Source organism: Struthio camelus, chromosome 13, assembly GCF_040807025.1.
Source record: "Struthio camelus isolate bStrCam1 chromosome 13, bStrCam1.hap1, whole genome shotgun sequence".
NCBI lineage: Eukaryota > Metazoa > Chordata > Aves > Struthioniformes > Struthionidae > Struthio > Struthio camelus.
This window is the reverse complement of record NC_090954.1, coordinates 17,880,669-17,895,292: the sequence shown is the minus strand read 5'-3', so window position 1 is coordinate 17,895,292 and position 14,624 is coordinate 17,880,669. Positions and strand designations below refer to the sequence as shown.

Genomic DNA, 14,624 nt, shown 5'->3' with positions numbered 1-14,624 from the left:
AGAAAAACACTGTTAACTTAACCTAATTTGTCAATTTCACGTGTCTGCCCCCAAACCAGATTGAATGAAACCTGACAAACATGCCACTTCATTTTGTGTGCAAATTTGTTAATAGAACAACAGTGTTTATGCTGCAAAAATTGTGCATCACGAATATCGATTTTGGTGCCGCTTTCATTTCGGGTAAATTGTTTGAACAATATGACTGTATTGAATACCAGAAACAAAAAGCTAACTGGAAGAAAAAAATGCTGATCCGCTCATTCTAATTCAATACCCTTGTTGAAAAACGGTGCATGAATCAACCTTAGCCATTCTTTTTGGCAGTGCAAATCAATAGAGATTTCATACTTTAATATAAATACAGAAATATTTATTTGTATCATTCTACCATTAATTCATGCATGAAGTTTAAATAAGATAAGACGAGAATTTGCAACTGAAGAGATACCAATTTGTATTGCGCCCTTTCTTTTTCCAGTAGCTCTTGAATTAACGTGAAAAATATTTACAGAAGGAATCGAATTTTTGAGTAGCAATGGCATGGTTTCTATTTATTTATTTCTTTATTTATTGCCAAATGTTGTATGCCAAAGGTTATGCTAACCTTTCCTGTCACGTTACTGGCCCTTTCCAAGTCTGAAGTTAATACTGCCTGCCTTTGTAATCCATTTATCTTTTAAAAACCTTATCCTTTCAAGCACTGGTGATTAAATAATCTATACTCTTTCCCCTCACATATTAATTCACTTCCCCCTCCTCCTCCTCTGTTGCTGACTTCCAACGTTTTGTAGTGTTTCCAACTTTCAGTGGTGTTAACGTTAACGCCTCAGCAAAAAGAAAGATACCTGCTAGCTTGTTCTATATACTTATCCGGAGTTGGTGGTGTATTTGTTTCAACCACTTTGAACAGTCACCTTAGGACGAGCTGAATTAAGCACTGCAAGAGCCTATTTCTCTTACAGGAGTGTAAGGGGAGTCATGATGTCTAGCCCAGATACAGCGCGTGCATTCTAGACAACTGAAGGTAAGGGAGAGAGAATTCCATGCAAGTATCTGGAAATTATAATCGAGGAAGGGAAGGAACTGCTTACAAGGGAAGATCAACAGAATTAAATGAAAGAAAGCCAATTATCAAATTCTCTCTAGTAATACTAACATTTATACCATAACAAAGAACCAAATGGAATTTACATAACTTCTCTAGTCTTGGACTTCCATAAGAATGCTACATATAGCAGGGCATTTCAGGTACTTCTTGAGCATTCCCTGTAAACATACACTCAGGGTGAGCTGAGAACTACCAACTCTAAGAGCTGAGAAGGGCATTACACAATTTACCTGATATGGCTTAAACTGTAGCCCATTAAAAACAATGGAAAAACTCTAATAACTTCAGTAAATTTTGGATTAGAGCTTTAATGATCCCAGTGTGGGGTGAAGCATTCCTGGAAGGAGACGACAGGAGTGAACTGAACAGATGGCTGCACTTAGTCCAGTATTGGCAGTCTCACTAGTGAGGACCTGAGCTTATTTTTGCTTTCAGTGAAAGAAGTTCACTCAGACTAATGCAAGACAGAGTCCTAAAGGGTATGACCCCATGCCCAAACAGTAATCCCTTAGTTTTCTTCTTTTTTCCTGATGGGAGAAACTGCTGTTTTCTGTACGACAAGATAGATCGATATACACCCGCTGGACAGCTCTGCATCACAGTCAGAACACTTCCTAGAGACTCTTTAGCTCTAAAACCAGGCAGCTCCAGTCCTGTCACCTTAGTCCCCAAGTTGCTCCTCCCTTCAGAGGATTAATAAACACTGGAATGTCATCATAAAGCAGTCTGAACTGTTATTGCTCTGAGGATGTGCCGAGGCGTGCAGAAACTGTCAATCTAGCAATTCTCTAGAGAGTTAAATCCCCTTTTAAATTCGAACTAACACATTTTAAAAAGGAAAGCAGTTCAATGTATGTTGTTGTGTGTTCTAACAGAAAACACTGTGAATAAAACCATTATCAAGCTCAATCTATGACCAAATTTTGCACAGGTTATTTTGTTAAATCTGCTTGGTTTTGCATACACAAAGAATTGGATACTTTCAACCTGAGGGGTTTTTTTTTGGCATTTAAAAGACAGTTGTCATTTATGTGTGCCATCAACCTTTCTCTGATCCCACGTGATTGCATCTAAGGGGAATAATTGGCCCTACAGGAAGTGTCTAAGTAACACGGACATCTAAGTCTTTCAAATTTGTCTCATCAGCTTCTGTCTTAACAGTGACTGATAAGTTTGCTTTGTGTGGAGTTGCAGTTACACAATTTTCTCTAACGTTACTCATTTTTCTGCATGTCACTTCTAAGTTGTTCAATAAACATAATCTATAACAAAAATTATCTTCACTCTTTGGCCAAAGAATTATTCAGATATACTCGTGGCAGACATTCTTACTACTGCTAAACAAAGTATATGGAAGATCAGACGTTAAGTTTAAACTTTTAGAGATCAGTAAAACTGCAATGGACCGTATGCTTACATCCCCTCCATTGCAATCTGCCACAGCAGTTTTACCTTTGTAATTTAACTCTGTACTTTTTTCTACCCACCGAATAGCTCCAAAACCCAGAAAACAAATTCACAGCGTAAAAAGAAAATGCACTGTCGTACTACCTTCTTCACAGTTTTCTCCTTTGTAGCCAACAGAACAGACACAGTTCCCTTCGATGCAGGAACCATGACCTCCACACGAGGGATCGATACACTGGCTGACAGGTACATCGCACTCTGGTCCTTTCCAGCCGCTGTAGCACAAGCAGGTTCCTTTAGAGTACTGGCCATTGCCACTGCACAGTACCGGGCAGGCAGCTGGAAAATTGAATGAAAGAAAAACAGCGTACAGGGTCACATACGTACTCATGTAAAAGTGCTCTAAAAATCTACTACCGACTACTTATACATACATTTCAATATGTTAATTTACTGGAAAAAAGTCTAAGGCCATATGTACTAGTTCAGCTCTTGATTTCCCAAATAAATCATTTAATTTCTATTTGATAAAGCACACAGGTTTGGGGCATTCTAAGAACATGGCCGCTATTCTATACAGCTGCTGATGACATAATATTCAGAACTATGCAGATGTCTGGGATGACTAATAAGGCAATGTGAATGGACTTGATTCTCACATCACTCTGCTTTGTTCCACTAGGTAACATTTAATTTGCACAGACAGCAGAATAGAAACTTTCAATCCCTAGAAGATATTATTATACCATATCCTCCTCCCACAACATCTTTCAATGCCGTGCCCGCACTTTTTTCAGCTCTTTTAGCTTGTTTCTTGAGTATAAGGATCTTGAACACAGGGATAACGCAAGCTTTCATGTACAACAAACGTACCTTGCCACCAGCATCCCTGCTGAATCTTAAGTTTCCTTAGTTTCCCTGCTTAGTTTCCTGAACCTACTTTCCTTAGAGCGAATGCTTTTACTCTCTGTGTAAGGGCAAGAAAGCACCACTAATTCTTACTCCTCCTTCTTCTACTGCAACGGGATATGATGTGTTTGAGCAAATATTCAAAATTAATTGATACAAACACAGTGAAGCTTATGAATAATAAAGGTAGTCAGTAGGTCCTGGATGCCAGATATCAGATGTTGTACGTACACATGGCAATGGAAAGAAACAAGTTGTTTATTAAAGGCAGTTACACAAATATCACGCTAAGGCATACTGAAACCCCTATATGCCCAAGTCTCCCATAGGACTATAGCAATCTGCGAACTTACATGCCTGCCAAAGTATGTGTGGTCGCTAGCCAGAAAAACGGGAAAAAACCCCCAAAAACAAAGGAGTAACAGAAAATGGTAGTGACGAGGCGAATTGCTGAGAAGAGCTGTGCTCTTCTCTCTGATGGCGTTTATTGATAAAGACAAAGAAGTATCTCCCTGTCTTTTCACCCTTCAAAGTAATTAGAAACTAATGGCTAGTTTTACAGAGCCAAAAATACACTCAAAAGCTACTATTAATCATTAAAAGGTCCTATTGTCCTCTTGCTTTTACTGTCCCTTTAACCTGAATGATCACAAAGAACCAAAGTAATTGATTTACTAAAAAGAAACGTGTAATTGTCCAATTGCACAACTTCTCCACTGCACTCTCGAGACACAGTCCCTGCAGCCCCTATTTATCTTAGCTGTCCCACTGACCTGCTGCAAAAACACATTTCGGGACTGATTTTTCAAGAATTTTCTTACTTCAAATGCAAAAAATGTCATTAGAAAAATATGTATTCAGATTTGTAACCTGAAATACTAGCTACAATTTGGAGTGCTGAGAATTATTTCAATTCAGACTACAAACTGATGGGACATATGTTACTTACAAAATCCTTTTTATCCTAGGTCTTTGTACAACGGAATAATAGCAAAACCAGTATACTGAGATTCTTTTTTTTTTTTTTTTTTCTGCTAACTCTCCTTTCTCTTAGGGCCATACTGTCAGTCCTTTGGCAGTAATAGTTGCTTCTTTCCTGGTGCTCTCTCTTACTATTAGTTCTTCAATTCTTATTTAATCTTTTTCTTCCTCATTCCAAATCTGCATATAACATAATTTCCATCAGCAACTTCTCAATTTCAAATGTGACATATACTCGCAAGTGCTTTACTGAGTTCTATGAACAAGTTTATGCTGAACTCCTACTACTTTTGGTACTTGCAGTTAATTTCAGAATTAAGCTTACTGAACCAGCTGGCTTGAATTACAACGCAGGCACACATCCAGTATGCCCATACTGCACTCTAGGTCAGCCTGTTCTACACATTTTTGCAGGTCATTGTGGAACACACTTCTATGATATACAATACACTGAACTAGGAGCATCTTGGATACCTCATGACTAAACTATTCCCTCTATCTCCATGCATCACACCACGGAGTTTGCCTGTCTCACTTCCTCAGTACACACTGCTTTTCACGGCCCTGATATGCTAACTGCTAACTACAGCAAGTCATTTAGGTGCGCCATAAAGAAGGGGATCAAACTAGGACCACTTTCACTTCTCAAGTAAAAAGACCCAGAGAGACAAACAACTCCTTCGTCCATAACTCTCAATTTCACTGCAGGCTAATTTAAAACCCTTGGTTGGGCTGATGTTGACTTATTTTCCCAAATCACTGTAAACAGGAGAGTCGTGTCAGTCCTCCCCTCTTTATATGCCATAGTGTAGCAGATCTGGATACGAGGGATCAGAAGACAGCTTGTCTTGAAGCTCTGAGACTATCACGAGGAGTGCCAAATTTTTCAATTCCACCTTCAACACATGTTGCAGAGACACTGTTCCTTTTCCCAGGCCTCATCTTAATACATAAACATCTGTCTCTGGAACTAGGCACCTCTCAGCTCCTGTATGTGGTGGTTAAGCTTGCAGCCCCATTGTTCGAGTCCACCTCGGAAGGATACAATGCTTTCAGACCCACATTCTCTCCCTGCTTCCAAGCCATTGCAGAGACTCAATATTTACTGGAATGGCTGCTCAAGTTGGCTCCTCCAACTGCACCAGGACAGTAGAAGACATTCACATACCAGCACAGAGCTTGCTTTTGCCCATCAACCTCCACATGGCATTCACCATGCTGGGATAAAGCTGCTAGGCGTGGAAAGAAAACGTTCCAGGAATGCTAAATGAACCAGAAGACAGCAGACAGCTTCTTCAGGCAAAAAGCGTTTATTCGAGTAGGTATAAAAACAAAAAAGTTAGAGTTGACCTAGCAGCTGGATACAAGTCAATAAGAAACCTATGGCCAGAAGGGTGGTGGGAGGGCAAGGTTAGCTTTTTTGTTTTGTTTTTTTAGCCGTCAGCATGGTACTCATCATCAGAAAGGAATCCTCTGGCCCTTTAGGAGCTCTCCTGTAACAGAACAAAGGCACACAGAAAAACGTATTTAGCTACCGGAGTCATCGGCACCTGAGTAAACTCAAAACTGCTTAGGCTTTCGACTCTGAAAACCTTTCCTCTGGAGTCTTAAAACTCAAGTAAAGGCAATAATTCCCTTTGAACAGCACAGTCCCCCGCAAGAGTGACTGAACAGAAACAAGTCCAGTATTAAAAAAAAGTAAACAACTTAGATGGGACCACTCTGGATGCAGCCAGATAACCCAGTGCCAGCCACCTGCCATAAGATCACTTCTTGCCTTGCTTTGCACCTAAATATAACTAAGCAATGGGCAAAGGTGTGCCATTTAAAGAGGTTACATCTGCTATTTGGAACACTTCTATGGGGGAAGGTTATTTTCAACTCCATCCCTTGATCTGAATTTGCACGGTTAACTTCTGGGACATCAGAGACTGGATGGCTGGCATAGCAGAAGAAAGATTAGCAGGTGCTCCTGGGTCTTGGGCCAAGAGCTCCCACAGTAGCTACGGTAGTGCTCCCTTGCCCTGGTCTGGTGCTTCAGGAATTTAAGTGAAGCTGAAAGCAGTGCTACAGCTTTGCATTCCTCTCCCTGTGCTTCTGCCATGTCAGAGGTCTCGCTACAGTCCAAAAATCTGCTCAGAACTTGTGAAACTTGTGTGCAAGTTAAACAGTGACTTGTCTTCAACTGCAGCTGGAATGTGCATGGCTGAGATATTAGGGACACAAGAACTCACTGTGGACATAGGAAAAAATCTGTCATTTCTTCTCAGGGTATGAGAATGAACACAGTTCAGATGAAGACACTTGCAACCTAAAGCCACAAGGTTTTATCTATGGCCCATGCCAGGGCTATTCTACAATATATATACATATCAGAAAAATCACTTTGAGAATGAGAAAAGTGCAGAGGTCTGTGGTCAGAGCTTGGCATTCCCAAGCTCGCCATGTCACCAAGATTGCAGGGGAAACTAAGCAAGAATGCAAGCAAGGGCAGCTTATAAGAAGCTGGTTTATCAGTGCTGTAACAAATAGCTCTTCACTATTGTCCCTGCTGTGGGTTTCTAGGTGTGTGACCTGAGTGAGGAATGGAGCGAGAAGCAAGCTGCTCTTCCCTGGGAAACGGAAGCAGGCATTCTACCTCAACAGAGGTTTGCTAGACTTTTTTTAGGCCACAGTGCTGCAGCGTGAGATCCAAAACAGGCTACTCTAAGTTGTGATCCAGATTGCCTCAATCAACGTGCAAACAATTCAAGAGTCATCTGGAGTTCTTGTTATTTATGACTGCTTCTCTCCCTCATATACACTGGAAGGCCTGTATTCCAGCACAGACCTGCCTGTTCACAGTATGTTGAAGGAGAGTGAAGGAAGGAAGTTTTATGTAATGAAACAATCAAGTTCTGTCTCATTTCTGTGGACAGATATGTTGCACAGAGACCATTCCATATCATAGATACCACCGCTGAGAAGTGGACAGGGGTCTTGGGGAGTAGTTATGGAATTAGTAAGGCAACGCTCAGGTAAATTAAGAGAAGCACAAAGGCATATCTGCCTGAGTAAGTCTAAATAAGCACAACAAGTATCATCCCTCAATGAGGTTTTGTGATTTTGCCCTTTACCAGCATTCTAACAAAAACCTAACAAATTTTTATCAAAGGTCTCTAATCAGCTAAAGCTGAAGGTCAAATTATGGAAAATGGATACTTCAGACCCTTGAGTTCTGCGGACTATGTACATTTAACAGCATGATTTGAGCAGGAAAGACCAGCTCCAAAAACTATCTTTGGATAGGTGTTTTGAAGTATTGTTAAGATTTCCCTGTGGACAAGGAAGGGTGATTTGACATGCCCATTACATACAAACTAAGAGGGGAGACGGGGAGGATAATGCTCAAATGATCTGGCATCAAAAGCCACCATTTCTCCAGTGACTCTTAGCACACAGGTACCCTAGTCGTAGGTCTGCATGGCCAGTCTTTTCCCCCACCCTTATGGTATTCACACGTACATACTCACCACTAATTCTTCTAGGGCACGGCAAGAAACCAGTAAAGGACGTTTGAGGAGTCAGACCCACGGAGGCTGTTGCAGAACTCGGTTTCGTTACCCAGCTGCTTGGTTGACAGACCTTCCCCTGCTACTTGAAGCTCCAAACAAGATTTGAAGGCAGAGTTCTGACTTGGTTCCTCTTGCTGTAGAGTAAGCAGTTCCCTGGTGCAAAGAGAGTCCTGTACCCCTAGGACCTAGGCTGTCAGTTCTCTAATGCAGCCTTTTTTCAGTTCCTCATAAAATGTACAAACTGGTATACTTCTTTTGAAATTTATCTGAGTTTCTGGGCACGTAAATGTGACGTGAGGGGTTTTTGAACTTGTACCTGCACTGCTTCCATGTCCTGCACCAGGTCAGAAGCAATGCTCTCACATTGTTCTTATTTTTCAAGTAGCCCAGTGTTACATCTAAATGTAAATTTCCAAATGGGGCATTAGAAGGTTAGCTAACTTTGTGCCATCTACAGGCTCATTCAGAGCCCAGACAAACTGTCAGGAATCATTTAATATCAAATCAACATTTTACAACATACGTAGCACAGAATTTTGGGGAGAGATGCTTGGGTCAGGTTAGGGAGGGAAAAGTCATGGGTTTGGATGGACAAGAGATTGCATCAAGCTTATTGGGGAGCTGCCTGACTCAGGACTAGTGTGACTGCATCCATAATGCCTGGAAAACCTTTTGTTGCATATAAGCCAAATTCTTCTTACCGCAAGCTGATAAAGACAAAAGATGAGCTGGACTGTGTAGTCATAATGTAAGCCATACGGGACTAAGATATGTAAGATATGGGACTAAGCAGTGAAGTGCAAGTTGGAGGCCGCACTAATACAGCACTTGGACATAGTCTAGCACCTCCTTACATCCTGAGTAACAGCAACTGTTCCATTAAGCTATTTTAACAAGATTATCTGAAAAGTTAAAACTCAAAAACATTCCCTGATTCAACATGTAATTAGACAAATCCATGGAAGGAAAATCTACAAAGGCTACTATACACAAAGACACATTACCTGCTGTAGGAAGTCATACCACAACTTATCTCTGGAACGGGGAGAATTTACCCGGAAAGCATCAAAAGTACAGCTTTCACTCTTCCTCAACTATCTGCAGTACGGCCCCATTGGAGCTGGAGTCCCAGGCAAAATGGATTTTTGGTCTGACTCCTTACTGCTTGACTTCCTTCATATAACCCATCTATTAACAAACACTTCCAGGGAACAGCATTCTGAAGAGATACCATTCATACTCCTATATAAGATAGGCCTACACACTACTGTTGAACTGCACAAAACTTTGTCAGACCTAAGAGTTTACAGTTTTATCTCTAGATGTTCCTGTTCAGGGGGAGGAAGTAAGTTTCAGTCCTGAAACTTTTGCTAAGAACAAATGTTTGTTGTTATTTTACACACCTGGTCTGAAATGCTTCTGAAGTATAGATTCCTAGTTACATAAAAAAATGAGGTAAGAGAGTAGCATAGTAGAATTGAAGTTCATTGTTTCACTGACCACAGGGAATTGTAGCGAAGACAAATGTAATTCAAACTTCTTACCAGTGATCTCAAAGTTGACCTTCCGGGTGCAGTTCCTTTAGGGGATAATTAATTCAGCCTCTCTAATAATTCAAACTAGGACTTCCTTTTAGCAGAGATTAAGCTGCTGCTGCTGCTGAGACATTCCGTATGATTTTGCGAGTACATAAGAAAGATGGATTACTGTTTATGAGAGAGTAATTTGAAACAAAAAACGGATTCCAGTTCAGCTCCAAACGGGAGCAGAAATACAAGAAAGACCCAAGTGCATTATCACCTACGATAGCCTGATCAAAAGACTTAAAATACATGAGTAGGGTCACATTCTACTGGCTCTTTTTTGGTCTTCACCTTACTGACCCACATGTAGAGTTCATCTCCAAATACTAATCTCTCTCATGGGCAAACCAGATTAATATGGAAGCAAGTGAAATTGTATTTTACTCACGCTTGAATTGGGTCCTACAATGAGATCCTAAAGCCTTGAGCAATTTTAGAATCACTCTAAAAGCTACAACCAAGTCAGCCTCCTAAAGTGAAGTTATACTTATTTAGATATAAACAATCTCATTTCAAAAGGGCCTAAAATCCACGAAACCACAAACATCAGAGGAATTGCAAATGGTTGCATCTTAGAAAACAAGTCCACTTATTTAAGAACTTAAGTTCTGATACCTTGATTTAAAATGTTGGCTCTAAATTTTACAGCATTATTGCTCACAACAGTCCTGAAACATGACAAATGATTACATCCCTTGTCAGATCAGCTGTTTGCACATAAGGTTATTCCTAAAAATTAGGAGGCATCGGAGAGATGAGCATTCCAGTCTGTAGTCTAAAACGTCAATGCTCTAGTTTAACACCGCTATCCTTCACAGGTTATGTTTCAACTCGTTTTACATCAGTTGTCTGTACATTTCAGGATTTGTCTGCAGGCGATTTAGTTTTAACTCGTGTTCATTTTTGGATATGAAAGTCTGAAATAACTTCTAAGACCACCTCGTGGTTTATGTTAGCTCACTTTTATTAGCTTATGCTATCTTTACGCCATTTCCGTGCTATGAAGCTGTCCTCACACCTGGCAAACTGGTCCCCTGGAAAATTATGCTGGAATGGAGGAGACAGAATGACTCCAGGCCCAGTTTCCCTGATCTGTTCTTTTTGCCTGGCAAACATAATATTTGCCTGCTCAGGAAAAATGGTGTTTGACCAGGCTGCCTGCTCTTTAGCGACTGCTACCTTCAGTCAGCATCAAAATGGTTGTAAGAATAGTGGCAACTAGCAAGACCTAGAACATCTTTTAGGTTGCTCCAAGAGTTTGTGCTCTTCCAAGCACAAGCTGCTTGCAGGTCAGTCTGTGGCAATTCCCCCAGCATCAGAGGAATGAACAGCTGTGAATAACTGACATACCTATCTTCTATGATCATCTGGACAAAGATCAGTAAGATCAGTTTTTCTTGACCATTAGCACCTACAGTAAATTGTAAAATACAAACAGCACAGATCGTATGCTACTACAGTTTTACAACTTTTACTCTTCTATTACAGATGCTTCACAGAAATCTGAGCTTAGCTCCTACCAGGCAATATGCTTTGTTAGTTACTTTACAAAACATGAAGCTGTTCAGTTTGAATATTGAGCATACAAATGATTTACTAGTAACGTTACTCTATGCTTGCAGGCATCAGATCAAAGAGACGTAAGACAAAACGTGCAGCCCTTTACAGTGATCAGGCCCTGCAGTCCTTACTTCAGTTGCCCAAACCTGAGCCTTACCATGTCCCCTTGCCTAGCTCTGTCAAACCGCACATTAGTAAGCAAGAAAGAGATTCACAGAAGAATTTCCAGAAGGACAAAAAACCCATCAGGTGTGTCAAATCTCTGACATTCAAAAACCATTTGGGGAAAGCAGCACACGCTGACTTAAGCACTAAAGTATGGATGCTTTAATTAATCCGGGGTGAATTTAATTGCTTTAGTTAAGTGGAAATCGGGTTAAAAATGATGCAGAGCATGCTGGGGTGTGTTAAAAACATGACATATGAGTTGGATGAATCGATAAATTAAAAGCGCACAGATGTTTTAATTAAACCCAGGGAAGTTAACGAAGATCACTAGAGACTTTTAAGCCTATGATTAATTCAATTCATTTAAAATACCTGTAGAGATATGGGGATGCCTCCATTTTGAGAGTTAGAGAAGTTCTCAATCGATAAGTACTTACGCTATTCTACAAAAAAAATGGCAGGATTTTTATAGAAGTGACTGAACAGCATTAATTGGATAATGAATATTTACATTCTTCCGAACACTTAGCAAACTTTCGCTTTGGTCAGAATTTATCAAAAAGGTCATAGTTTTTTACATAACTTTCAGTGTGAACTTAACCATCAAAAAGACAACATTTGCTCTTCCCTCATTTACCATTCTACAATTTTTGTACCATTAGAACACCTTCCTGGAAATACTTTCCTACATTTATTACAAAAACCTATGTGCAAATATGAGTATGTCTCCACACACTATCTAGTAGAATGCTGATGATGTTGACTTGTGCTGACAAGTAATCTTCAGAACTACTGCAAATTATGAAATTATCTCTTTGGAATTGGTCACTTGCTACAACAGAATTTTGCTTTATGAAAAGAGCCTCACAGTATTTTTAATAACAATAACTATGCAGTCTGTAAGAACGGGAAAATAAAATTTAGCAAAAGTCAGCTACATGGCACGGTCAATTGAAAGGACAGAAGCCCTGTTACCACCAGCATGAAGATGAACTAGTCAGTCTAGCTAGCCATCACCAAAGTGCTAAGTCTTAGTTCCCTAAAGATACTGGTGTCACGAGGAGGAAGAAGACAAAAGGCCACTGCTCTTTCTGAAAACGCAAAGGCCACAGACGAGCATATAAACACTTCTGAGTGGAATAAAACAAGAAAGAGAGAGGAGATAACATTTCAGTTCAACCAGGCACTTGAAAACTCAGCTAGCTGAGTCAGTGTTCAAGTGTCCTGAGGACTTTCTCTGGTAAATACATCCTGGGTACAAAACACTTCATCAGTCTGTTCATTCTCCCTCCATTACTGCGGAAGCTCTGCAACTATCACTACCTCTTCAAGGGAAGATTATAGTTCTCCATGCGGTAGACTAAGACAATTTTCATAATCGTAGACTCATTTACAGCCTCTCCAATTAAGAAACTCCCCATTTTCTATAGCTACTGGGAGCGACACAGGCCATTTTCTTTTCATACGCTTCAACACATTTAAGGACATGGGAGTTACCCCGCGCTGGTTCTGGTTTACCACAGGAGAACGTGGCTGATCAGTTTGCTGTATGTTTTGTGCTTTCAAAAACAAGGGAGGAGGGAAGGAAGGAAGGAAGAATTCTGCTCAGCACTCTGCACGATATATGGGATTGGAGGAAAATGGAGATGGTGAGTAGGAAAGCCCTGAAGACATCTGCAAATTAAAATTCCTTTTCTGTGGTACTAGTAACACAAAACCAGAGCCGTAAAATTCTTGCCTGAGATGTAAGCAATGAGGTTGATAAGATTACAATAGCATACAGAGAAATAAATTTTACTTTCTAACAACAGATGGAAATAAACAGATGTTAAAATAGACTATTGTCATAGACAAGCATCTGCATCTTTATTTGTATGCCTTGAGAACTTAATCACTGAAAAAAGGGGAGGGGACACTGCAGAGGAGGGGACAACTAAACTATTTCAGAGGTTTCAGTTGCTGTCTTAGCGGTAAGAGCCAACGAGGAATCAAAAAGATGATTCTTCAAGCGCCCCAAAAGCAGCAGCAAGGACAACTGCTAAATATCAGAATCATCCTCCCAAATATATGTGTTGTGCTTCATAGCAGCGAATCACTAACAACATGAAGTCAATATATGCATATATAAAAAGAAATGAAAAAGTGAAACGCTTCTTCAAATATTTTAGGGAAGATTTTACATTTACAGTGAAAGGATTTGTCACATCCAAGTTTTGTGGCAATGTTTTTCTATGGCTAAATGGCAGTGTAGTAGGTGCAGGACCGCACCTATAGGTTAGCCAAATTTAGGTTAGATTATGGTACTTGAAATTTCTGGTTGCTTAAAACCCAGACTGCTTTGGTCTCATTTTATTTACTGCAATTTGCACTATTAAATTTGTCAAAAAAGATCTAATCGTAACATGATTAATTACACTGTCCCATGCTAGCTGCAGATATTTAAATATTTTGCTGTATTTTGAATTAGAAAAATTACTTCATTTTGAGAAACTGAAGGAGTATGACAGCTAACTGAATTTCACCTCACTCAAGTAGGGTCTAAATATAGGAACAGATCTAAATTACAGGTTCCAATCTAGATACAATATAGATATGAACGTACCAAAAGATCATACATATTGAAGTTTGAAGATCTAATTCGGGACCATTTCTGTTATTCAGAGATGACAAACTTATCAGGATCTAGCTTAATAACTCTATTTCCATTATGTTATTCACAATACTACTTGACCACAGTTGATTCAATGACGTTTACCATCACAAAGGACTCCAAGATAACGTCAAGACAGATTTAAGACAAACTCTTAGAACTTAATGGAAAAAACAAGTATCAGTACAAGACCACAGAGACGATATGATCCAAAAACAAAACGTAGACTGCAATGCAACTAAATACGCTAAGCAATTAAAGTCAAAAACAAATGAGAAAACATACATCACGATGAGCACAATTCAGCTCAGCAGAGCATAGTTAGAGCAGAGAGACTCTTAGCCTCCAACTGTAGACTTAAAGGACTGGAAGACAGATTTTTGGCTTGTCAGAAAGTAAGCTGCAAAACTGTATGTGTACTAAGTGCATTCCATGCATGTCCAAGCACAAGATGCCCACTTCATTGCTGCACTGGGACCCTTCTAGAGATTTGCTTACTGGAATCCCAATGAAATAGCAAACATTTGTGCAAACAGATGTGCTGTTAATGCACATGTAGAAGAAGAGAAGAAAGAGAAGGAACTGATAATACAGTGGGCTTCAGAAGTGACTGTGAGAGAACAAATGCACATACCTAGCTTTTACTAAGTATGAAAATATTACTATAATGCTGATTAGGAAAGGAAAAAAACATTAATGAG

At 39.9% G+C, this 14,624-nt stretch overlaps 1 protein-coding gene across 4 annotated transcripts in view; it reads right to left on the bottom strand.

Annotated features, from left to right (window-relative positions):
* The window catches only part of TENM2 (teneurin transmembrane protein 2), a 692,618-nt gene that overhangs the window by 88,228 nt on the left and 589,766 nt on the right, over nucleotides 1–14,624 (bottom strand). For all 4 annotated transcript variants that reach the window (XM_068959701.1, XM_068959700.1, XM_068959703.1 and 1 more), the window contains one exon: nucleotides 2,663–2,857. In XM_068959701.1, the coding sequence (XP_068815802.1) occupies nucleotides 2,663–2,857 (195 nt within the window). The remainder of the gene's footprint in view (nucleotides 1–2,662; nucleotides 2,858–14,624) is intronic.